Here is a 25,830-nt window from a genome sequence, read left to right as displayed (position 1 = left end):
GAGAGCAGTATAAACAAGTCATTGTCTGTATGACATTTGAGTTTGTACTGATTTCGCTAGTGCTTTTTATGTAGCCTGTTGTGAAACTGGGTAAATCTCTAGCTGAGTTGACGAACCCCTGGAAGATCTCTATGTACCTCCAAGGGAACACGTATGTCCCCCTGGTTGAGACCGACTGGCCTACATCAGTCGTTTTCAAACTGTGGGTCGCAACTGGAACGTAAGGCACTGGAACGTGGCAGCTCTGGTCAGCACTGCTGACTGCGCCGTTAAAAGTCCCATCGGCGGTGCTGCCCGGCTAATAAAGGCTAGTCCCTGCCTGTTCGACACCCGGCCAATGGGAACTGGGGGGCAGTGCCTGCGGGCGAGAGCCCCACGGAGCTGTTTGTGTGCCTCGGCCTAGGAGCCAGACCTGCTGCTGGCCGCTTCCGGGGCGCAGCGCGGTCCGCGGTGCCAGGACAGGCAGGAAGCCTGCCTTAGCACCCCCGCTATGCCACTTATCAGGAGCCACCCGAGGTAAGCCCATGCCCCAATCCCTGAGCATTATTGTCCCCATTTTACAGACACACCACTCGATCCATTATCTGCAGCCAAGCTCTAAGATACAACCGCATTTGCTCCAACCCCTCAGACAAAGACAAACACCTACCAGATCTCTATCAAGAGTTCTTAAAACTACAGTACTCACCTGCTGAAGTGAAAAAACGGATTGACAGAGCCAGAAGAGTACCCAGAAGTCACCTACCACAGGACAGGCCCAACAAAGAAAATAACAGAATGCCACTAGCTGTCACCTTCAGCCCCCAACTAAAACCTCTCCAGCGCATCATCAAAGATTTACAACTTATCCTGAAAGACGATCCCTCACTTTCACAGATCTTGGGAGACAGGCCAGCCCTCGCTTACAGACAGATCGCAACCTGAAGCAAATACTCCCCAGCAACTACACACCACACAACATAACCACCACCCCAGGAATCTATCCTTGCAACAAAGCCCAATGCCAACTCTGTCCACACATCTATTCAAGTGACATTATCACTGGACCTAATCACATCAGCCACACCATCAGGGGCTCGTTCACCTGCACATCTACCAATGTGATATATTGAGTTGTTGAAGTGTTGATAGTCTCTGGGTTAGGATAAAAGGGTAAAAAACAAGAGTGATGTCGTGCTAGGAGTCTACTACAGGCCACCTAACCAGGTGGAAGAGATGGATGAGGCTTTTTTTAAACAACTAACAAAATCATCCAAAGCCCAAGATTTGGTGGTGATGGGGGACTTCAACTATCCAGATATATGTTGGGAAAATAACACCGCGGGCACAGACTATCCAATAAGTTCCTGGACTGCATTGCAGACAACTTTTTATTTCAGAAGGTTGGGAAAGCTACTAGGGGGGAAGCTGTTCTAGACTTGATTTTAACAAATAGGGAGGAACTCATTGAGAATTTGAAAGTAGAAGGAAGCTTGGGTGAAAGTGATCATGAAATCATAAGAGTTTGCAATTCTAAGGAAGGGTAGAAGGGAGTACAGCAAAATAGAGACAATGGATTTCAGGAAGGCGGATTTTGGTAAGCTCAGAGAGCTGATAGGTAAGGTCCCATGGGAATCAAGACTGAGGGGAAAAACAACTGAGGAGAGTTGGCAGTTTTTCAAAGGGACACTATTAAGGGCCCAAAAGCAAGCTATTCCGATGGGTAGGAAAGATAGAAAATGTGGCAAAAGACCATCTTGGCTTAACCACGAGATCCTGCATGACCTACAAAATAAAAAGGAGTCATATAAAAAATGGAAACTAGGTCAGATTATAAAGGATGAATATAGGCAAACAACACAGGAATGCAGGGGCAAGATTAGAAAGGCGAAGGCACAAAATGAGCTCAAACTAGCTATGGGAATAAAGGGAAAGAAGAAGACTTTTTATCAATACATTAGAAGCAGGAGGAAGACCAAGGACAGGGTAGGCCCACTGCTCAGTGAGGAGGGAGAAACAGTAACAGGAAACTTGGAAATGGCAGAGATGCATAATGACTTCTTTGTTTCGGTCTTCACTGAGAACTCTGAAGGAATGTCTAATATAGTGAATGCTTATGGGAAGAGGGTAGGTTTAGAAGATAAAATTTAAAAAGAGCAAGTTAAAAATCACTTAGAAAAGTTAGATGCCTGCAAGTAACCAGGGCCTGATGAAATGCATCCTAGAATACTCAAGGAGTTAATAGAGGAGGTATCTGAGCCTCTAGCTATTATCTTTGGAAAGTCATGGGAGACGGGAGAGATTCCAGAAGACTGGAAAAGGGCAAATATAGTGCCCATCTATAAAAAGGGAAATAAAACAACCCAGGAAACTACAGACCAGTTAGTTTAACTTCTGTGCCAGGGAAGATAATGGAGCAAGTAATTAAAGAAATCATCTGCAAACACTTGGAAGGTGGTAAGGTGAAAGGGAATAGCCAGCATGGATTTGTAAAGAACAAATCATGTCAAACCAATCTGATTGCTTTCTTTGATAGGATAACGAGTCTTGTGGATAAGGGAGAAGCGGTGGATGTGGTATATCTAGACTTTAGTAAGGCATTTGATACAGTCTCGCATGATATCCTTATCGATAAACTAGGCAAATACAATTTAGATGGGGCTACTATAAGGTGGGTGCATAACTGGCTGGATAACTGTACTCAGAGAGTAGTTATTAATGGCTCCCAATCCTTCTGGAAAGGTATTACAAGTGGGATTCCGCAGGGGTCTGTTTTGGGACTGGCTCTGTTCAATATCTTCATCAACGACTTAGATGTTGGCATAGAAAGTACGCTTATTAAGTTTGCAGACGATACCAAACGGGGAGGGATAGCAACTGCTTTGGAGGACAGGGTCAAAATTCAAAATGATCTGGACAAGTTGGAGAAATGGTCTGAGGTAAACCGGATGAAGTTCAATAAAGACAAATGCAAAGTGCTCCACTTAGGAAGGAACAATCAGTTTCACACATACAGAATGGGAAGAGGCTGTCTAGGAAGGAGTATGGCAGAAAGAGATCTAGGGGTCATAGTGGACCACAAGCTAAATATGAGTCAACAGTGTGATACTATCAGAGGGGTATCCGTGTTAGTCTGGATCTGTAAAAGCAGCAAAGAATCCTGTGGCACCTTATAGACTAACAGACGTTTTGGAGCATGAGCTTTCGTGGGTGAATACCCACTTCAAAAAAAGCAAACGTGATTCTGGGATGCATTAACAGGTGTGTTGTAAACAAGACACGAGAAGTCATTCTTCCGCTCTACTCTGCACTGGTTAGGCCTCAACTGGAGTATTGTGTCCAGTTCTGGGCACCGCATTTCAAGAAAGATGTGGAGAAATTGGAGAGGGTCCAGAGAAGAGCAACAAGAATGATTAAAGGTCTTGAGAACATGACCTATGAAGGAAGGCTGAAAGAACTGGGTTTATTTAGTTTGGAAAAGAGAAGACTGAGAGGGGACATGATAGCAGTTTTCAGGTATCTAAAAGGATGTCATCAGGAGGAGGGAGAAAACTTGTTCACCTTAGCCTCTAATGATAGAACAAGAAGCAATGGGCTTAAACTGCAGCAAGGGAGATTTAGGTTGGACATTAGGAAAAAGTTCCTAACTGTCAGGGTAGTTAAACACTGGAATAAATTGCTTAGGGAGGTTGTGGAATCTCCATCTCTGGAGATATTTAAGAGTAGGTTAGATAAATGTCTATTATGGATGGTCTAGACAGTATTTGGTCCTGCCATGAGGGCAGGGGACTGGACTCGATAACCTCTCGAGGTCCCTTCCAGTCCTAGAGTCTATGAATCTATGCCATCAGGAGCCAGCAATGCCCCTCTACCATGTACATTGGCCAAACTGGACAGACTCAATGCAAAAGAATAAACAGACACAAATCTAACATCAGGAATCATAACATACAAAAACCAGTAGCAGAACACTTCAGCCTCTCTGGCCACTCAGTAACAGACCTTAAGTTGGCAATTTTGCAACAGAAAGACTTCAAAAACAGACTCCAATGAGAAACTGCTGAGCTTGAATTGATTTGCAAATCAGATACCATTAACTCTGGCTTGAACAGAGACTGGGAATGGCTGAGTCATTGCACTACTCGAATCTATTTCCTTATAACTATCCTTATGACTACACCTCTTGTCAACTGTCTGTAACTGACCATCTTGATTATCACTACAAAAGTTTTTTTCCTGCTGATAACAAGTCATCTTAATGAATTAGCCCCTTAGAGCTGGTATGGCATCTTCTCTGTATGTATATATACTCTTCTTATATGCCCCATTCTATGCAGCCGATGAAGTGGGCTGTAGCCCACGAAAGCTTATGCTCAAATAAATTTGTTAGTCTCCAAGGTGCCACAAGTGCTCCTGTTCTTTTTACTGATACAGACTGACATGGCTGCTACTCTGAAACATTTTACAGACAGACACAGATTAAGTGACACATCCGAGGTCACACAGAAAAGCAGGGGGCTGAGAACTGAATCCATGTGTCCTGCAGCCCATGCCAGTGGAGCACCTGCAAGACTATCCTTCCTCTGGCCCAGGCTTCCCCGGCCAATCCCAGGAAAGCCTGTACAACTGGGCTCCAGTGCTCCCACCCAGCACTGTGCTTTGACACGAGCACGCCCTTGCTCTGTTCCCCACCCACTCCTCGCCAGCTCACCACCGTTCCTGTGAAGGATCATCTGCTGTTTCGCAGTACATAGGAGGTTGTGACCGACAGCACTGGGCACGTCCTCTTCGCAGGGCGTATATTGTACCGCAGATTATTGTACATGCCACAGCATTCATGCATATGCAAAGTGATTACAGGGCCTCTCTAGGGTCGAAAGAGCATAATCCTTTTTCCTCGTCCCTATTGTACTTTTGAGTGCAGGACCCACTGGTATCACGGTATGAAGCGCCATGACTTAGCACTGTCTGTGACAGCAGTATCCTTCTGCTCCTGGGGAGGGGAGGGGAATGAGGAAAAATAGCCCGTGTGTGTATGTACTGGGGCATAAGAATGGCCATACTGGGTCAGACCAACGGTCCACTGAGCCCAGTATCCTGTCTGCTGACAGAGGCCAGTAGCAGACCTTCAAGGGGAGTGCACAGATTAAGGCAATTTTGGAGCAATCCACCCCGTCTTCCTCTCCCAGCTTCTGGAAGTCAGAAGTTTAGGGTTGCCCCAAGCATGGAGTTACATCCCTGACCATCTTGGCTAATAGTCAGTCATGGACCTATCCTCAGTGAACTTATCGCGTTCTTTTTTTGAAGCCAGTTACACATTTCACCTTCACAACATCCCATGGCAATGAGTTCCACAGGTTAATTGTGTGTTGTGTGAAAAAAATACTTCTTTTTGTTTTAAACCGATGTTTCATTGGGTGACCCCTGGTTTTTGTATTGTGGGAAAGCATAAATAATATTTCTCGGCCTAATAATCAAACCCCCCACTGCTGTTTCCTGTCTCTTTTTACTAACTGGAGTCCCTGCCCTGGAGGGATATCCTCTGGGCAACAGATCTCCTGACATCATGTGGAAGGTGGGTCTGAACTATGGGACTATTTCCCTCCTCTCCAGTTTGATGTGCTCCTGCCCTAAGACTTTCATCCTCCTCAACAGTGCACGGGCTGTCGGGCAGGAGGTGGGACCATTCTACCCTGTCCTTGAAAGTCTCCTCTATGTACCTTGGTGTCCCCCTCTGCTGCTCCAATTCAGTCACTCTGGCCTCCAGCGCCCGTAGGTTGTCTCTGAGGGCTGGGAGTCGCTTGCACGGAATGCACACGTACGCCACCTGCCCACGAGGCAGCTCATCATCCATGTTGCACTCAATGCAATAAGCTGCATAGCCATCACCCTGCTGCCAGCTTTCTCCCTGCATTTCTATTCTTGGAGCTTGTTTAGGTAGCCCAGGTTAACAGGAGGTTTGTTAAGTGTATTGGGATTTCTTTATACTGTCAGTTGCTTTTCTGAAGCCCTACACCCTGGCCCTTCCTGATCGCCAGAACAGCTGGGGAGCAGCTGCGTGCAAATTAAGGCAACCCACAGGCTCAGGCAGAAGCGTGGGCTCCTGGCAAGTGGCCAGGGCATCTCTCAGCTAAGTAACATTGGGGCGTCTCTAGCGTTGGAAAATGAGGGACACTGAGCTCTGACAGACATAAGAGGAAGGACGAGCTTGCAGTGAAGACAGTGAGCTGGAACTCAGGAGTCCTGGGTTCAGTTCCCAGCTCTCTGTGTGCCTGGGCGACGGTCACTTTGCTTGGTCTGCGTCTCAGCTGTCCACTGGTAAATCAGAAACAAGAACACTCCTTTCCTCCCACCCTGTATCTGTCTTGTCTGTGTAGACTGGGAGCTCTTTGGAGCAGGGATTGTATTTTACTGTGTTTGTACAGCACCTAGCACAGTGAGTCCTCTAGACATGACCAAATGTAATGATGGTGCAGGGTTAATTCTTTCCCTACACGAGGCAGCTCTGCAGTCCGTACAGCTTTGCTATCAGACTTTTCATCCTTAATAAGAATTGCTACCCTAAGGGGTGAGAAAGAGTTGCTCCTTTAGAAGCTGTAAATAGCCTAAGCGCACCAGATGGGGGAAAGTAACTTTCCTAATGAGCGAGTAACGAGAGAACTGACGGGCGCCTTGTAATGCTTAATTATGGAAAGTTTTATTTCAGTGCTTGGTAACTTCGATTAGCACTGTGCTGGGGTTTAACTGAATTGAAATCCGAGCTACAAATAAAAATCTAATTGGTTTTGTTTGGGTAGCAGCTGCAGCTGTGCTCAGTTGATTCTAGGGTGAAAATGACCACAGTGCAGGAGGAGGGAGGGGGGACAGATACAAGAGCCAGGCATCACACATGTCCCGCTTCAGTGGACTGCAGCAGGACATATGTGCTGCCTGGGTCTTGAGTTTGGTCCCCCTGCACTGGAGTCAATTTCACTGCCACGGAGACAGAAATCCTGTCCACAAAGGGTTAAAACCACCCGTTGTCTCAGGAACCTCACAGTCTGTGATGCTCTCGAAAAGCAATTATAACTCTAGTCCTGTGCTTAAGGCATGAAAAATATATGTATTCACTGAAAGCTATAATCAAGAAGTGAAAAATCAGTCATGGCAAGACAGGGCAGAGCACCTGCTTCCACTACTTTGTCTAATAGTAGGAAAGGCACTTTCCTATTTATTATTTCCATTCCAGTCACACTCTCTCTCTCTGCAGGACCTTCCACAAGGGGACTGGAAAGACCCATCCACAGCTTCTGAAGTCCTGATGTTCCTGGATTACCCTTTGCCACATTTCATAAGTGTAAGCAGAGTCAGGATGAGCTCTACCCTGACATTTGGTGGTGAATTGTGGCGAGTTGTGGAAAAGAACTTCAGGGGCTGATCTTGTTTGCACAGGCACACCCACCCTGCCTAGCATGAACCCACAGCAGCCCAAATGGTCACTCTGGCTGCTGTGGGATCCCCCGTTTCTCTGTTATTGGGGCAGGAAGAATAAAGTGTTGTTACCCTGATTATGTGAATCAAGGACAATGAAACTGTTTTATGACAGAGTAACTTGCCATCAACTAAGTAGCACTCGCTAGACAAGGGACATGAGTTCCAAAACCTAGTGAATTGAAAGAGGCTGGGGACAAGGATTTGTACCTGATGGTATAAGGCCCTTTTGAGGGCCCGAAATATCCATTGCATCTTCTCCTCTCTCTACTGTGGAATATCAGAGCTAATTTTAATTCCACTAGGAATCTAGTTATAGGCTGCTGAGCTGAATTCACTGAGTGCTGGGCGGGGGGGCTGAAGCTATGCTGCTGAGTGGCTGGTGTAGCTAAGCAGTTTGTGGGACAACTGGAGTGGCTTGTGGGACAGCTGGTGGAGCGGAGCAGAGCAGTTCATGGAACAGCTGGAATGGCTCACGGGATGGCTGGCGGAGCAGAGCGACTGGTGGAGTGGCTCATGGTGAAGGCTGCAGCAGAACCCCAAGGAAAAGCAGGGCAGTTGGTCTTGGACCACGTAAGGTGCCCCTTAACCCCACTGTGCCCCCCCACCCAGGCTGGGAGGTAAAATTCTGCAGATAAACTTTTGAACTCTGGGGCTGCACTGACCAAGGACAGAGACTTTTGTGTTGCTGGAGTCAAGAGGCTTTTGGGGTGTTGGACTTAAGCCTCTGAAGGGAAAAGGACACTGCCAAACTTACTTGGGGGTAGGTCTTTTGCTCATGGTTTGTGTTATGAATCCTGTTTCTGGTGGTTCCCCAATATAATGCCGCATTGTTTCCCTCCTTTATTAAAAGGATTTTGCTACACTCCGACTCCGTGCTTGTGAGAGGGGAAGTATTGCCTCCTAGAGGCGCCTGGGGGTGGTATGTAATTATCCCAGGTCACTGGGTGGGGGCTCGAGCCGGTTTTGCATTGTGTTATTGAAACGGAACCCCTGGATACTGAACCCGGCCCTTGTTGCTACCAACTCAGACGGGCAAAAGGCTTACATAAGAATGGCTACAGTGGGTCAGATCAATGGTCCAGCTAGCCCAGTATCCTGTCTTCTTATAGTGGCTGGTGCCGGATGCTTCAGAGGGAATGGACAGAACAGGGCATTTTATTGAGTGATCTATCCCGTCGGCCAGTCCCGGCTTTTGGCAGTCAGAGGCTTAGGGACACCCAGAGCACGGCGTTGCATCTTTGATCACCTTGGCTAATAGCTATTGATGGACCTACCCTCCAAGAACTTGTCTCATTCTTTTTTGTACTCAGTAATACTTTTGGCCTTCACAACATCCCCTTGCAATGTGTTCCACAGGTTGACTGTGCATTGTGTGAAGAAGTACTTCCTCTTTTTTTGAAAAAAACCTGCTGCCTATTAATTTTATTGGATGACCCCTGGTTCTTGTGTTTATGTGAAGGGATACATAATGCTTCCTTCACTATGTTCTCACCGTTCATGAATTTACAGACCTCTATCTCTCCTTGGTCATCTCTTTTCGAAGCTAAACAGTCCCAGTTTTTTCAATCTCTTCTCATATGGAAGCTGTTCCATGCCCCCAATAATTTTGTTGCCCTTCTGTGCACTTTTTCCAATTCTAATATATCTTTTCTGAGAGAGGGTGACCAGAACTGCATGCAGTATTCAAGGTGTGGGAATACCATGGCTTTTTATAATGGCACTATGATTTTATCTTATTATCTCTCTCTTTCATAATGGTCCCTAACTTTCTGTTCACTATGCTGAGTGACGCTGAACCCTGAGCAGCTATTTTCAGAGAACTCTCCACAAGGACTCCAAGATCTCTTTCTCAAGTAGTAACAGCTAATTTAGACCCCGTCATTTTATACGTATAGTTAGGTTTATGTGCATTACTTTGCGTTTCTCAACATTAGGTTTCATCTGACATTTTGTTGTTCAGTCACCCAATTTAATGAGATCCCTTTGTAACTCATCACAGTCAGCTTTGGACTCAACTATCTTGAGTAATTTAGTATTGTTTGCAAACTTTGCCACCTCATTGTTTATCCCTTTTTTCAGATCACGTAGGAATATATTGAACACCACCTGTCCCAATACAGATCCCTGTTATCTACCTCTCTTTTATTTACCTCTGTGAAAAATGACTATTTATTTCTACCCTTTGACTCCGATCTTTTCATCATTTACTGTCCATGACAGGACCTTCCCTCTTATCCCACAATTGCTTACTCTGTTTAAGAGTCTTTGGTGACGGACCTTGTCAAAGGCTTTCTGAAAGTCCAAGTACACTATATTGATTAGATCACTCTTGGCTACGTTTGTTGACCCCTTCAAAAAATTCTAATAGTGTGACAGACTATACCCTTATATTCACCCTTTTTACAAGATGATACATTCTGTACAAAGTATGCCTTGTGAGGTGTCATTTGAAAACTGATAATTTGCTGATCATTATTGTCCTGGTAAAATGTGTGTGGCAACACTGTATGTAAACATGGGTGGTGGGTATAATAGGCCCTCAGCCTTCCCTGGCACAGCCACTGCTGCTGGACGCTGGTTGCGGGTTTGGTGTGGAAGTTTTTGCTGATTATTATGCCCTTTTGCAGGTTTCGGGGCTACTGAGGAGGTAGTATGTGTTACTCAGCTTCCCGGGTTCATCAATAATCTCCCTCAGTTGCCCTGGAACCTGCACCTGGGCATATAAAAAACTCACCTTCTTCTGGAAGAGAAGAGAGAAGAGCTTTTCCCATGGGGTGGCCTGGGGTCTGGGGAGATGCATCACGTCAGGGGGCTCCAGCTGGCGGGGGGCGGGGGGGCTCAGGGCTCCGGCTGGCCCAGGGCTCCTCTGGCTGTGGTGGGTGGGGAAGCGGCGCATCTCAGGGCTCCACTAGGTGGGGTGGAGGGGAGGCTTGTGGCTCCGGCCACAGGGAGTCTCAGTGCTTTGGCTGTGGGGGGGTGGGGGGAGTGGGAGGGCTCAGGGCTCCGGGGGCCTGGGCAGAAAAGGCAGAGCTGGAGGCTAGACTCCCCAAAGTTGCATTTTACTTCTGTTTTCTTGTAACCAATTCTGAGTTTTATGCCTCATTACTTGTAGTCACTTAAAATCTCTCTGTAATTAATAAACTTGTTTTACTGATTTATCTAAACCAGTGTATTTGGATTGAAGTGTTTGGGAAACTCCATCTGGGATAACAGGATTTGTACATATCATTTTGTATTAATCAAATGACGACTTTATATGAGCTTGTTTTGTCCAGGAGAGAGCTGGGCAGTACAAGACACACATTGCTGGGGAAAGTCGGGGACTAGGAGTCTGCGGTTTTGCTCTGTAGTGTAATTCATGAGTGGCTGGCTACGGCACTCGTACAATATAACTGGGAGCCTTTTGTAAAAACTGACATCACATTAACTATCCTCCAGTCACTGGTACAGAGGCTGATTTAAGCGATAGGTTACACACCACAGTTAGCAGTTCCACAATTTCATATTGGCGTTCTTTCAGAACTCTTGGATGAATAGCATCTACTGTTAATTTATCAATTTGTTTCTAAAACTCCTCTATTGACACCTCAGTCTGGGACAGTTCCTCGTATCTGTCACCTAAAAACAATGGCTCAGGTGTGGGAATCTCTCTCACATCCTCTACAGTGAAGACTGATTAAAAGAATTAATTTAGCTTTTCTCCAACAGTTCTGTCCTCCTGGAGTGCTCCTTCGGCATCTTGATCATCCAGTGGCCTCCTGATGTTTTGGCAGGTTTCCTGCTTCTGATGTACTTTAAAAAATTGCTGTTAGCTTTAGTGTCTTTTGCTAGCTGTTCTTCAAATTCCTTTCTGGCTTGCCTAATTATACTTGTACACATAACTTGCCAGAGTTTATGAATCTTTCTATTTTCCTCAGTAGGATCTGAATTACAATTTTTAAAAGATCTTTTTGTCTCTAGCTGCCTTTTTTAATCTGTTGTTTAGCGAGAGTGGCATTTTTTTGTTCTCGTTTGTTTGTTTTTAAATTTAGGGTATACATATAGTTTGAGCCTCTATCATGGTGTTTTAAAAAATTTCCATGCAGCTTGCAGGCATTTCACTCTCAGGACTGCTCCTTTTAATTTCCATTTAACTAGTCTCCTCATTTTTGAGTAGTTCCCCTTTTTGAAGTTAAATGCGACTGTGGTGGGTGTCTTTGGTATTTTCCCTCCCACAAGGATGTTAAATTTAATGACATTACAGTTGCTATTACTGAGAGGTTCAGCTATAGTTACCCCTTGGACCAGATCCTGTAGCCACTTAGGACTAAATCAAGAATTGCCTCTCCGCTTGTGGATTCCAGGACTAGCTGCTCCAAGAACATATCCCATCCTGAGGTGACATGTTCCCAGTCATTATGGGGATGGCTGAAATCCCCCATTATTACTGGGTTTTCTGTTTCTGTAGCCTTGAGGGTTGCAGAGCACAGATTGAAAATGGGACTTGTAAAGGCTCAGAAACCTGAAGGCTAGCTAAAAGGACCCCACATTTATTATTTTTAATACCTCATGGGTTTTAAGCTAGTCTTGTGATTTTCTGGGTCTGACTCCTGAATTTTGAACACTAGGGGTTGGTGATTCTGCTATCCCACGTAAGGCTTCCTCACTCCTGATTCATGACTTGGTTGAAAAATCCCATCACATGGCAAGAAATAGCCTTTGCTATTGTGCTTGAACTAATGGGAAGAGGGTCAGAGAGTAGGCAGAGGACCTGCCCACTCCAAGGTCCATGACATCCTCTACCATGAGTGGTTGCAAATGACCAGTTCAGGAAGTGTGAGGCTCTGCATCCCCCAGGAGCCAGCACCAGGCAGGTCTACCTGCCCAGGAGAATTTGATGCCACCACCTCTCCCTTACTCCAGATTGTGATGGGGCTCACCCTGGGAAGAAGGGAGCAAGTGTTGCTGAGAAGATCTCTGCTTCTGTCTCCACTGCTTCTGCCTCCACTGCCTTCTTTGGATAATGCATATTCGCAGCGACAGTTTAATATTCTGGGCTGACACTGATAGGCACTTGCTCAGTTAGAAAAGCTGTCAGAGCTGTTGTCAAAGCGTGGCTGGAGCAAGAGGACATGCTTTAATCAGGAGGGCAAATTGAGAGTCAGACGATGAGAGAACCTCTCTGCTCAAGCCTGCCTCCTTGGTGAGGCTGTATAGGTGCTTCCAGACAGGAGCTGACCCAACCATTTGAATGAAGGAGGGAGACAGCTCCAGGCTGGCGACGGGAAATCCCCATCCCAGAATAATACCAGAGAAGTTAGAGATGAATGAGGCTGTAACATCAGCCAGTCCAATGCCGGATTGTCTCCTACAGTGTGTTGTCCAGGGCTACGTCCTTCCTACCTGTAAACATCCCTAGTGACGAGGTTTACACCACATCCCTCCACAGCCTGGCAGATCTAAACCACCAGGATGTTTTCCTGATCTTCAGCCTAAACTGTCCTGTCCTTAATTCCCCACATTACTCCTTGTTAGTGACTGCCTGGCTCTTTATTTCTCCCAGGACCGGAGTGACGGCAGCTGGACACATCAGTACCTCACATGCTCCAGCAGTTCTCTGAGAACAGCCTTCATTTATAATTACTGTCATTTACAAACCCCTCTGGGATGTGAAAAACACCCCCAGGTTGGTCAGGGCTAAATCACACAGTGGGGCAGATTCTGCTCTCTGGGCTGTGGGTGTAAATCCCATTCTAGCCCACATAGCTCTTTGGATTTACACGGATGTAGCAAACAGCAGAAATTGTTTCTGTAGTGCAAAGGGGCTTCCTGTCTACATGCCTCTCTGTGCTCCAGAGCCTTCTCCTTGTAGAAGCCCCAGTAGGAACCAAGGGAGCCCTCGGTCCCTGCTCAAAGGTCTGGTCTCATTTGAAGTCATTTTTACACAGGGACGAGGGGAAGTTTCTCTTTTTCTGATGATTCTGTTACAATGTGACTGGTCACTTCTACAGAGCAATTGGGATCAGCTGGTAAGCTGGGCACAAGCAAACAATATGCATTTCAATACAGCCACATGTAAATCCATACATCTAGGAACTAAGAATGCAGCCATACTTACAGGATGGGGGACTCTATCCTGGGAAGCAGTGACTCTGAAAAGGACTTGGGGGTCATGGTGGATAACCAGCAGGACTTGAGCTCCCAGTGTGATGCTGTGGCCAGAATGACGAATGCAATCTTTGGATGCATAAACAGGGGAATCTTGAGGAGGAATAGAGAGGTTATTTTACCCCTGTATCTGGCACTGGAGCAACCACTACTGAAATACTGTGTCCAGTTCCGGTGTCCACAGCTCAAAAAGGATGGTGATAAATTGGAGAGAGTTCAGAGAAGAGCCACAAGAATGATTAAAAGACTGGAAAACCTGCCTTATAGTGATAGACTCAAGGAGCTCAATCTATTTAGCGTCACAAAGAGAAGCCCTTGGTGACTTCATCACAATCTATAAGTAGCTACATAGGGAACAGAAATGTGACAACAGAGGGCTCTTCAATGTAGCAGGCAAAGGTCTAACAAGAACCAATGGCTGGAAGTTGAACTCGACAAATTTAGAAATAAGGTGGCAAATTTTTAAAAGTGAGAGTAATTAATCACTGGAACACACTATCAAGGGTTCCATCGCTGGAAATCAAGGTAGGATGTTTTTCTCAAAGATTTGATCTAATTAAACCAGGAATAATTCAGGAAATCCCATGGCCTGTTATGCAAGTCAGACTAGATGATTCCCATGCTACTTTCTGGTCTTGTATCTATGAATCTGTGGATTTCTCCTCAGTGCTGCCTCCCACCTTCCATGAGAATATGAGTCCTTAGAGATAAAGCATTTACTGCTGCTGCTGCATTGGGGATCTGGTGTCACGGAGTCCCCGGGAGATGCTCTGGAACAGCTCCCCACCAAGCCAGTCAGGACTTTGGGGAGCCTCCTCTCCCTTGGAGCAGACTTGTTCAGGGCAAGAAGCTCACACGGCTTCACCTCCTGGGTCTCTCCTTGGAGCATTCAGCATCCTCTGCCCCTCCGTGTGCTTCCCACAGCGAGTCCGCCCCAGCGGGGTCCTGGGGAAGCCATAGGGTCCTGCACCCCCACTTCACAGTCAGACGTGACTCTCAGCCAGCCAGTAAAACAGAGGTTTATTCAATGACAGGAACAGGGTCTAAAACAGAGCTTGTAGATACAGCGAACTGGACCCCTCGGCTGGGTCCATTCTGGGGGGCAGTGAGCCAGATCCCCAGGTCTGCCCTCACTCCTCGTCCCCAGCCAGCTCCAGACTAACAACCCCCCTCAGTCCCTCCTCTCTGCTCCGTTCCTTTCCCAAGCCAGGAGGTCACCTGATCTCTTTGTCTCCAACACCTTCAGCTGGCACCTTTGCACGGGAGGGGCCCAGACCATCAGTTGCTAGGAGACAGAGTGTCAGGCATTTAGGTACACTGGCCCTTTGCTCTACCAGATACTTAAGAACTGCCATGGGGACACTGAGGCACCAACACAGTATTCAGAGAAAACATTAAGAACAGTCCTGGTTCATCACATCTGGAATCCCATACATCTGTCCTTTGGGATCTCCAGGGTTTATCACTTGTCTGTCCACTCTGTGGGGAGGTGCTCTGGTTCTGACACTGCATTTTCTAGGAAGACCACACGAGAGGCAGCCAGGCTCTTCTCCTTTAAATTGAAGAGGAGAATATTTTCCAGATTTCTTTCCCTCTCCTGCTCCATCCGCCTGCCTGAGATGCTGCCATTGTGCTGAAATCCTTGGGAACGAGTCTGCCCTCTGACTCATGCTCTGGTCTCTCTGTAGACAAGAACTTGATAGAAACACTCATCTTTTATCTCTGACACGCTTCTGGGACTTTCCAGCTCCAGTCGGTTTTGTATGACTGGGCTCGGGGAGGCTGCCGTGAGATCTCTGTCTCCTGGGCACTGCCCTACTTTTTAGGTTAGCAAACACCGAGTCCAGCTCAACTCTTCTTTAGGAGATAAAACAGCCTCTTGGATAATGACCTCTGCATTGGAGGGGACAGGCGGTAGGACACAGAGCCTTTCATCCCTAGATCACCAGTTCCAGTCCAGTGGCTGACAGCTGCTACCACCCAACAGCTGTTCGGTGGACTGTGATTAGTTGAGAACCTCTGTCCAATTCCTAATGGCATTTTGGCAGCACCACAGCTGGCTTCCTTATGGGCAGTCTCTGCAAAAGGCCCAGGACAGAACATGCCTTAGAGGTTGAGGGATCTTCTCATCCCAGAGGCTGCGGCTGCGGCATAAGGCCAGGGCATGCAGGCCAGGCAGGGGGCGAGGGGTGGCATCCAGGGGCTGTGCTGTACCCGCTCAGTGGCCACGAGGCCGTCATCTCCAGGGCTGTCAATCTGGCACCGTTCACCGGCACTAAAGCTCACAAAAGGAGCCGGGTGCAACAGGAACAGATGGAAAGGGACCAGAGTGGCCTCTCCCCATATGCATTCAGCTTCCTGATGTGGAATGGGAGCCTAGGTGCAGCCCTCTCAGGGAATTCTGGGGGAGTGCCAGGGTGGGGACACAGGACTGGGGATCAGGTCCTATTCCCAGTGCCGCCCAACTCGCTGTGGGACTGTGATTAAGTCACTTTCCCACTCTGTGCCTCAGTTTCCCCATCACTGAGCCTGAGTTCGTAACTGTGAGGCGCTTTGAGCACATCGGATGGTGCTACAGAAGGGCCACGATCGCTATTATACCCCAGGGATGGGCTGTACAGTCAGGCAGGAGGCGGGGGGAAGGAGCAGCTCTGGGCACAGGAGGCTCTGCCCAGCCATGCCCACTGGGCGTGCTCTCAAAGGAGGAGGCGTTTAAAAGGGCAGCACAGCTCAGTCAGAGCGGTCAGTGCCAAGGAGCAGACCTGCACGGGAAGCTCCCGCAGGAGCCCAGCAATGAGCTGAAGCTGATCTCAAGACAGAGCCGCAAGCCACTGCAGAAGAGACAGCGGAGCATCTGCCCGTGGGGAAGGGAACATGTTGCAGGCCACTTGGCAGGTCTTTGCCGTGCCTCTGAAGAGGAAGTGACCCAGGAGTAGGCTGGTGGCCCAGGCCCCACACCTGGCCTGCCTGCTCCAGGGCCCTGGGTTGGAACCCAGAGGAGTGGGAGGGCTTGGGTTCTCTATCGCCAGCCCTGGAATTGAAGCACGACATGCTCCCGCCAGCCCCAGGTGGTCTGGCTAGCCAGCGCTCCGACACTGGGGGACGCGGTCTAGGGCCATGGTCTCTGTCACAGTCCCTTCCACGGGACTCCCTCTGTTTTCATGGAGCCGGGGGACTGAGTGAGACAGCTCAGCGCTCTGGCTGACGGGCTGTGTGTGAAATTCAGCTGAACACAGCGTTGTGGACTACGGTATCAGCCAGGCTGAGCCGGGGGTTGTACGACCAGACAGAAAACCAGTAAGCGACATGCTTAGGCAATAAAAGCTGCCATGGAAACCCTGAGAGGGAGAGAGAAAAGCCCCAATGCTGCCTCCAATACCCCCCACCCCCCAAGGCCTCCTGCAGCCAGACACCCCCTGGGATCCCATGTCACCCACCCCCACCCCACATGGCCTCCTGCAGCCAGACACCCCCTGGGCTCCCATGTCACCCACCCCCACCCCACATGGCCTCCTGCAGCCAGACACCCCCTGGGCTCCCATGTCACCCACCCCCACCCCTCACGGCCTCCTGCAGCCAGACACCCCCTGGGCTCCCATGTCACCCAACCCCATCCCCCATGGCCTCCTGCAGCCAGACACCCCCTGGGCTCCCATGTCACCCACCCCCACCCCCCATGGCCTCCTGCAGCCAGACACCCCCTGGGCTCCCATGTCACCCACCCCCACCCCTCACGGCCTCCTGCAGCCAGACACCCCCTGGGCTCCCATGTCACCCACCCCCACCCCTCACGGCCTCCTGCAGCGAGACACTCCCTGGACTCCCATGTCACCAACCCCCACCCCTCACGGCCTCCTGCAGCCAGACACCCCCTGGACTCCCATGTCACCAACCCCCCCTCCCCATGGCCTCCTGCAGCGAGACACTCCCTGGACTCCCATGTCACCCACCCCTCACAGCCTCTTGCAGCCAGACACCTCCTGGGCTCCCACATCACACACCTGCTCCAGCAGGGCCTACAGGATCTAGAAACCTCTGCCCCCCAGGCTTCCATGCCACATACCCCCCACTCCAGTGCCCTGTGCTAACCTCCAGGATCTAGATCCCCAGGGCTCCCACCACAGACCTGCCCTGAGATGTGACTCCCTGGCACTGCCTCCAGGATCCAGATCCTTCCAGGGCCCTGTGCACTGCCTCTGTGGCTGGACCCTACCCCAAGCCTCGAGCCATCCGTGTCATGCAGTGTGGAGAGGGGGTGTCTCTTAAAGGTGAGCAGAAGACTGTGACGTACAAGCTGAGAGCAAGTATCAGAGGGTAGCCGTGTTAGTCTGGATCTGTAAAAGCAGCAAAGAATCCTGTGGCACCTTATAGACTAACAGACGTTTTGGAGCATGAGCTTTCGTGGGTGAATACCCACTTCCTCAGATGCATGAAATGGAAATATCCAGGGGCAGGTATATATTTGTGTGCTAGCAAGCAAGCTAGAGATAACGAGGTCAGTTCAATCAGGCTGAGAGCAGAGGCTGCAGGGCTGTGGTATGCCTGGCAGGCTGGCACTGTGACCCTGCAGAGCAGACAGCTGGCAGGGCTTGGGGGGACGAGAGGGAGGAAGAGCAGGTTGGTGAAACAGTGAGTGCAGGGAGGAAGGGATGGATGGTAACCCCTCTCCCCAGCAGTCGGCCTAGACAAAGGGAAGCAGGGAAAACCTCTCTACCCTAAGACAGGCGCACCGCAGAGAGACAGGAGCACATACAAGTCCAGGAGATCGAAGCCCATTACTCATTCCCACAACAGCACTGCCTGGGGGTGGCCGTACAAGCTTCCCCACCCCACCGCCCTGCCAATGGCCTCACCTCTGCCCTGGAGAGACCCCCCCCCACTAGAGGCGAGGGAGGAATTCAATCCTTCCAGCCCACAGAGTCCTCAGGGGCCAGTTAGTGCCAAGTGGGCTGGTGATTCTGTTCATGGGCACCATGCCCAGGATCTGGGCCAAGCCCCGGCAAACTCCTTTCATTCTGTGTGGCTCGCGTGAAGCCTGTGAGCAAGCAGGGAGCCCCAGGCTGCTCCTGAGAATTCCCATCCGGTAGGTCCTTCCCTCCAAGGGAAACAATGCTCAGTTCCTTTGGGCCTGACCCAAGACATCTTGGGAAATCACATGCGCCTACCCTGCCAGGCTGGCTTTCCGGTCCGCGCTGCGACGAGGGCCACATGGCAGAGACCCTGTTAGTGCTCTGGGGATGAACAAACTCGTCCTACATGAGGGACTGGGTTTGGCCAGCCATGAGATGGGCTTCCCCAAAATGAGTACCTCCCAGGTACTCAGCACTCCTGCTCTCCCTCCAGAAGCCCCGACCTGAGCTGTCTCCTGTCGAATCACAGGGTTTTCCCCCAACCTGACAGTCGAATGCCTGGGTGCAACAGATGCCTCTAGGGATCGTGGCCCCTACCTCTCAGCAGGGACTCGGCCATGATCTCCTGCCTTTTGGCATGGGGCACTGTGGGAACCGGTGGGTTTCGTCCCCAGCGAGCGGAGTTTGCAGAGGTTTCAGGCAGGGTTCCGGGGAATGGATTAGCCTTTAACTCAGCTGCCTGCATGAGGCAGTGAGCAGGGTTCCCATACCACAGGGCTCAATCCAGTGCCCATGGAACTTGGTTGGACCAGGGCCAAGCTCGGCAAGGCCTCTGTCCCGTGTGTGAGCAGGTTCTCCCACTGGGCCCAGCATGCTGCTGTCTGCACCCTGGGCACTGCGCTCACAATATTCGCTCCCTGGCCTCCCCCCTTGGCGCTGGCTGTGAGTATGAGCTGCCTAGCGGCGTGGCTGGCTTTGGAAAGGTCGTTCCTCTGCACAAGCCTGGTTGTAACACTGGCTCCCCAAGCAGCTATTACAGCAGGCTGTAAATTTCACTCCACTGCTCAGCACTTGCCCTGCTTTTCAGTTCCCATGAAAACTACAGGGGCCATAAACTAACAGCGGGAGTAATAAACTCCGGATTGTTTTTTCATCCGGACAGCAAAGCAGCATTTGCAGTTGACACGTGGTGGGCAAGGGGCCAGATCAGAGAGCAGCAGGGAAAGCAGAGAGGCCTGAAGCAAGCTGTGCTCATGCCAGGCTGGTAGGAAAAACTGGCCACTCAAAGGCCAACAGAGTCAAGGCTCAGGTCCCCCCCAGCGATGGTCTCTAGGGGCCCAATCTCCGCTCCCACACACTGCTTGAACCAGGTTAGTGGAGTTACTCCCAGGGGACGAGAGGAGAGGCAGGTGCTTTGAACCCAATGCAGCTGCTGTCTACTGGACACAAAGACCTAGGGGAACCCTGGGCTCCAGTATAACATGCAGCTCCACTTGCCCAACTAAAAGCAGCTCCAGCTCTCTAGTTTCCACTGGCCTAAATGAAACTGGAGACTCAGGTAGGATTCTGGGCTCCAGGCCTGACCCTGAACCAAGCCTCCAACGCCACTGTCCCCAGCCCTGGGTTCTTTTCCCATCTCCAACACACTGCTCTGCTGGGTGACCGTGGGCGAGTCACTTCTCCTCTCTGTGCTGCCAGTCCACCTCCGGCCTACCGTTGGTCTTCTCTCTTTACATTAGCCCTTTGGTGGCATGGGCTGGCTCTTACCACATGCCCGCACAGTCCAGCACAACGGGGCCCTGATCTCTGGGGGGCTCTCGATTCACCACTCCCAGGTATTTGTGTTACAGCAGCACCTAGGAGCCCAGGCACAGGCCAGCACTCCTCTGTGCCAGGTGCTGTACAAATGCAGAACAAAGAGACTGGTTGGAAATCTAGTTTGGAATATTGCCCCTGTCTTTTATAATGGGCGGAGCCAAAGAGTCATTCATTCCAGATCCAGATCCAGATCTGGCTGCAGAGTTTTCCATCTGAGTCCATCTCTGCTGGTTCTCCCCCTTCACTGTAACACAAACACCGCGCCTCTATGAGCTGATCTTTCTACCCAAGTCCATTTCCAGGACATGCAGGACTCTCTAGACTTCGGATAGACTCAGCAGGCTGAAAGACAGAGAACACAGGAGCAAACAGCCTGGACTGGGAAGATAACACACACTCCATCCACCCCACATGGTTCCATCATGCCCCCACCCCGCTGGGCACGCTTTAATTACAGTCGGACATTTGCTCATACCAGCTGGCTTGGAAGCCAACGTGAAAAAACAAAGCAAAAAGGGACCAGACGATACCTTCTTTGCTCCTGTCAAGGCTGCTTTCTGGAGCTTGTTGTAACAGTACTTGGCGTAAGTGCTTATTGCCACCCCTACAAGAGAAAACAGAGAGCAGAGAGTCAAGCCAGACGTTCCAGGAAAAAGGAAAAGCAGGAGCCCTGTGATCCAGTGTAGAGGCCCTTGGGAAAGCTCAGGGATGGGGCTTCAGAAGAGAGTGCACAAGGCTTCGGCACCACTGAGGTCCCACGTCAGCTCTGGACGCTTCGCACCTCTTGCGACGCGCTCAGGGCTGATACAGGATCTCAGTGATGCTTGGGCCTTCTGCTGATCCTTTTGCACAGGGGTGGGCTTCATCCAAAACTGCACACAAAGCTAGTATGAATAGCACCCGCACAGTGAGGCTCCCAGTGCTTGACTGGTGCACGCCAGGCTTTGAAGACCAGGCCCTAAAAGCTGCTTACCTCCAGCTGTGAAATTAACCCATGCAGCAGGACTGTCCCAGGACAAGGAGCGCATCTGGCAGGCCAAGCTATGTATCTCATTCTGAAGGCAGGGGCTGTTTGACCATGAGTGAGGATGGAAACGCCACCAGCAGCATAAGGCCAAGGGCTTGGGGCCTGATTTCCCCACTGCAGGAAAGATTTGGGGTGATATTTTCAAAGTTGTCTCGGGGTTAAGAGGCCCAATTCTCACTGTGTCTAAATCCCTTAGGCAGTGCTGAGAATATCATTCGTTCTCAAGGGTTATTGCCTGGAGGGAAGAGACAGGCACGATCTGTTTTAATAATAATTTGTCTATTGCTTAATATAAAACTAGAAACCCAGAAGCAGAGGGCACGTGTTGGCTACCTTTGTTTCTGGAAGCGTGGTGTTTTTGAGCATGCTCAGTAAATCACTCTGAGACTCCCAACTACTGCTTGATGGATTGATTTTTTTAACATGACTCTTCCTGATTTTATAGACTACAGTTCCGAGTTATTTTTGGTCACGTGATGGATGTTTCAGCCAACCGGAAGGAATCGATGGAAAAGCATCGTCAATGCATATCGCCAGCGCTGCAGTGAGATAACTGGGTGTGGGGCTTCCGTTCTACTTTGCAATTAAATTGCAGTTAGGGTCAGCAGGTGACAGTAAAGACACCCTTCCATCTACAGACTTGCCCCGGGATGGATCCAGAGTCAAGAAGAATTTTTTAGTGCCTCTCGCGCTGGTTAACCCTGCGGAGCCAGCACAAGAGAGCTGGACTCTATTCTGGCTCATCAAAACAACTCTTAACCAAGTTCAGCTGCAGGGGCAGATCTCATTCACCATCCCACAAGCCCTCAGAGAACAACTGCGGTGCGGAGCTAGCACGGAGGGCAGCACTTGGCTCGCACAACCTTCAGTACTGGGGACGATGCAGGAGCCAGGAGCCCAGCTTGACACTCTGACCCCCAAACTGAGCTCCTTGGCATCTCTCCCCTTCCTCTGTCGCCACCAGCAGCGCCACCCTCCTCCCTGTCACTCAGGCTGGTAAACCACTCAGCCCCCACAGCCAGGCCATGCCCAGATCTTGCCGGTTCTCCCTTCACAACATTGCCAGGATCTGGCCTTTCCTCTCTGCCCGGGCAGTTACGTCTCCCATCTCTCAGCATCTCCTGCCTCAACTCCCTCTCTGGCCTCCACGACTCCCACCTCGATCCCCACTTGGGCCCATTTAAAATGCTGCTGCAGACATCATCTGCTTGGCTCATTCCTCTGACCATGTCGCCCCACATCTCCACCCCTCAGGCCCTTCACTGGCTTCCCCAGCATAACCAGGACAAGTTTCCAGTGCCACACTCCAAGGCCCCTCGAGCCTCTGTCTCTACTGCCTAGCCACTCTCGTATCTCATTGTGTTGCCTCAAAGCCCTTTGCTCCATTGCCCACTCATCTGCTTCTCCTGCCAGGACCAACACGCTTTCTTCCACACCGCCCTGGCACGTGGAACTCTCTCCCTAAACCAAGCTGTAGACCCACTCCCCTGGTCTTTCTATCCCCTCCACAGGGCCCACTTCTGCTGTGCCACCCTTGGGAAACTGCCAGCTGAGAGCAGCCAGTCCAGAGCCAGCAGGAGTAAGAGCTCCTTAACTGATCTGTGTATTAGATCCTGAGCAAAGACGGTCTGGAGTCACTTCGTGACAATGACCACCAGGAGGATGTTTTTATGGGGACATTTTTCAGCGTTTAAGGGACTGCCACTCTATCACAGCTCACCAGAGGTAACTCCAATCTGGAAGCACCATAAGTAGCTCCTATCTATGGAAACCAACTCAGCAAGGGCTTAACCCAGTGCACACTGAGACAATGGGCTTCAGATCAGGCCCAAAGTTTCCTTAAAAGCAGTTCTAATGCCACAGACATTCAACGCAACCACCTCCAAACAGCGACTACAGGAGGCACAGAGCACTTTCGCTTTAAAAGCACACCCTCACAGAGCTGACAGGACACAGGGTGGGTCTAACTGTGACCTGCCCATGTGACAAGTGGCTGTACAGTACGTTGTAGTGACCCTTACACAGAAGCAGTACAAGAAAAGGGGAGTAAATCACTACGGGACAGAATGGCGGAGACTGGAGCTGTGACTGGTAACAGTAACCAAGGGAGAAGAAACAGCGATAATGAATGCAGGCAACGTCAGCAGCAGCAGTTCAGTTCCCAGCTACCAAAAGGCGTAAGAACACTCCATCAGCCTAATGTTACTTCGTTCCATCCTGACCCTCCACATGGCACCTCTCCCTGATGGTGCACTCTCCCAATGGCAGATTCACACGTGTATCTATTTTTTCATAGAGTCATAGATTCCAAGGCCAGAAGGGACCAGGGTGATCATCTAGTGATAAGCCCACCTCTGTAACACAGCCCAGAGGCCAGCCCCCATAGAATTCTTAGAGACCGTTTAGAAAAACATCCAATCTTGATTTATTTAGGTTCTTACCACGCCTATCACCCCAGTCTCCAAGGATGGCAACAAATCAGGGGAGATCCAAGAGCAGAACCTTGCCCTGAAATTGGATAGTAACAACTCTTATGATATTATTGAAAGTCTTGCAATTCTTGGTGGTGTTCTTAAAGCCCCAGCGCCTGGAGTCAGGTTATTAAGCAAAACTCCCAGCTTTCATTAAAGGAAAAAAGTAAATGTCTAGTCCTCGTGATTGCACAGAAAAGCCTGAAAACATGACTCCCTACAGGCTCAAAACCCAGAAGAGCAACAAAAAGGAGCCTCAGATTTTTTTTTTTATAAATATCTCATGATTTTTAAGACAATCTTGTGATGGGAGGGAAGAGTCACAATTTTCAGAGGCTTGATGTTGGTGATGCTGAGATAATTATTAGGGATGGGGGAGGGGGAAATGTTCTCCAGCGCATTGTTAGTCATTCGATTAATTGTCCTGGAAGAAGAGAGACTACAAGGATGTGGTGAGTAATGGGAAGGACAAGTAGCAACAGACCCGTTTCTTAAGAGCGGCATTATGTAGAGGGAACTTGGCATTACTGGTTTAGATATAGCGGCCAGGCTCAGGGCCAGCACGAGGCCTAGACACCCCATAAGTCCTGCTTCGGTCCTATGGCCCCATGCTGGCTCTCTGCACCCAGGCTGCATTTCACCCCAGGAGAGATATAACCTTAGCTGGGAGTTCACAATGCTCATCCCCATGTAAGCATCAGAAATAAGGACTTGCAGCTATGCTTGCCAAGTATCCTGGCAGCCTGTCAGCACAGCTGGGCCATGGCAGGGCCACCTGGTTGACCACTCTGCTTGAATGCCAAGGAAGTCAGTAAGCCTGCTATGATCTTTGGCTGCTCAATGCACTTGACTCAAGCTGCAATTTCTCCGGTGTTTGCCTTGCTCCCACCTCAAGAACATAATGGCCAGAGTGGGTCAGACCAATGGCCCACCTAGCCCCGTATCCTGTCTTCTGACAGTAGCCGGTGCCAGATGCTTCAGAGGGAAGGAACAGAACAGGGCAATTACAAGCGATCCATCCCCTGTCATCCAGTGCCAGTTGCTGGCAGTCAGAAATTTTGGGACACGCTCCCCCCAAGTTTGGTTTTGCATCTTTGACCATCTTGGCTAATAAACATTGATGGACTATCCTCAACGAACTTATCTACCTCTTTTCTGGTCTTCACAACACCCGCTGGCAGTGAGATCCACAGGCTGACTGTGCACTGTGTGAAGAAATACTGACTTTCAACCTGCTGCCCATTAATTTCATTGGGTGACCCCCAGTTCCTGTATTATGGGAAGGGGTAAACAGCACTTTCCTATTCACTGTCTCCTCACCATTCATGATTTTATAGACCTCTGTCATAACCTGTCCCTTAGTCAAAGGTGAACAGTCCCAATCATTTTCAACTCTCCCCCTACGGAAGCTGTTCCATACCCCTAACAATTTTTGTTGCCCTTCTCTGTACTTTTTATAATTGTAATATATCTTTTTTGAGATGGAGTGACCACAACTACATGCAGTATTCCAGATGTGAGCACATCACGGATTTATATAGTGGCAGTATGATATTTTCTGTCTTATCCATCCCTTTCCTAATGGTTCCTAATAGTCTGTTCGCTTTCTGGGCTGCCGCTGCACACTGAGCAGCTGTTTTCAGAGAACTCTCCGCAATGACTCCCAGATCCCTTTCTTGAGTGGTTACAGCTAATTTAGATCCCATCATTCTGTATGTATAGTTGGGATTGTTTTCCAAAGTGCATCACTTTGCACTTAATCAACACTGAAATTCATCTGCCATTTTGTTGCCCCATCGCTCAGTTTACTGAGATCCCCTTGTAACTCCTCACAGTCAGCTTTGGACTTAACTATCCTGAATAATTTTGTTTCATCTGTGAATTTTGCCATCTCACTGTTCACCCCCTTTTTTCCAGCTCATTTAGGAACATGTTGAACAGCGCTGGTCCCAGGACAGATCCTTGGGGGACTGTGAAAACCTTTCGTTTCTTGTCTTTTAACCAGTTACTGATCCATGAGAGGTCCCTCCCTCCGACCCCATGACTGCTCACTTTGCTTTGTTTA

The 25,830-nt window shown here is 49.5% G+C and overlaps 1 protein-coding gene across 2 annotated transcripts in view; it reads right to left on the bottom strand.

Moving 5' to 3' along the window:
• ARHGAP39 (Rho GTPase activating protein 39) overlaps positions 1–25,830 on the bottom strand; it is a 423,196-nt gene that overhangs the window by 46,034 nt on the left and 351,332 nt on the right. For both annotated transcript variants that reach the window (XM_050940675.1, XM_050940676.1), the window contains one exon: positions 20,798–20,871. In XM_050940675.1, the coding sequence (XP_050796632.1) occupies positions 20,798–20,871 (74 nt within the window). The remainder of the gene's footprint in view (positions 1–20,797; positions 20,872–25,830) is intronic.

Source organism: Gopherus flavomarginatus, chromosome 2 (genome assembly GCF_025201925.1).
Source record: "Gopherus flavomarginatus isolate rGopFla2 chromosome 2, rGopFla2.mat.asm, whole genome shotgun sequence".
Classification (NCBI taxonomy): domain Eukaryota; kingdom Metazoa; phylum Chordata; order Testudines; family Testudinidae; genus Gopherus; species Gopherus flavomarginatus.
This window is presented reverse-complemented; position numbering and strand designations above follow the sequence as displayed.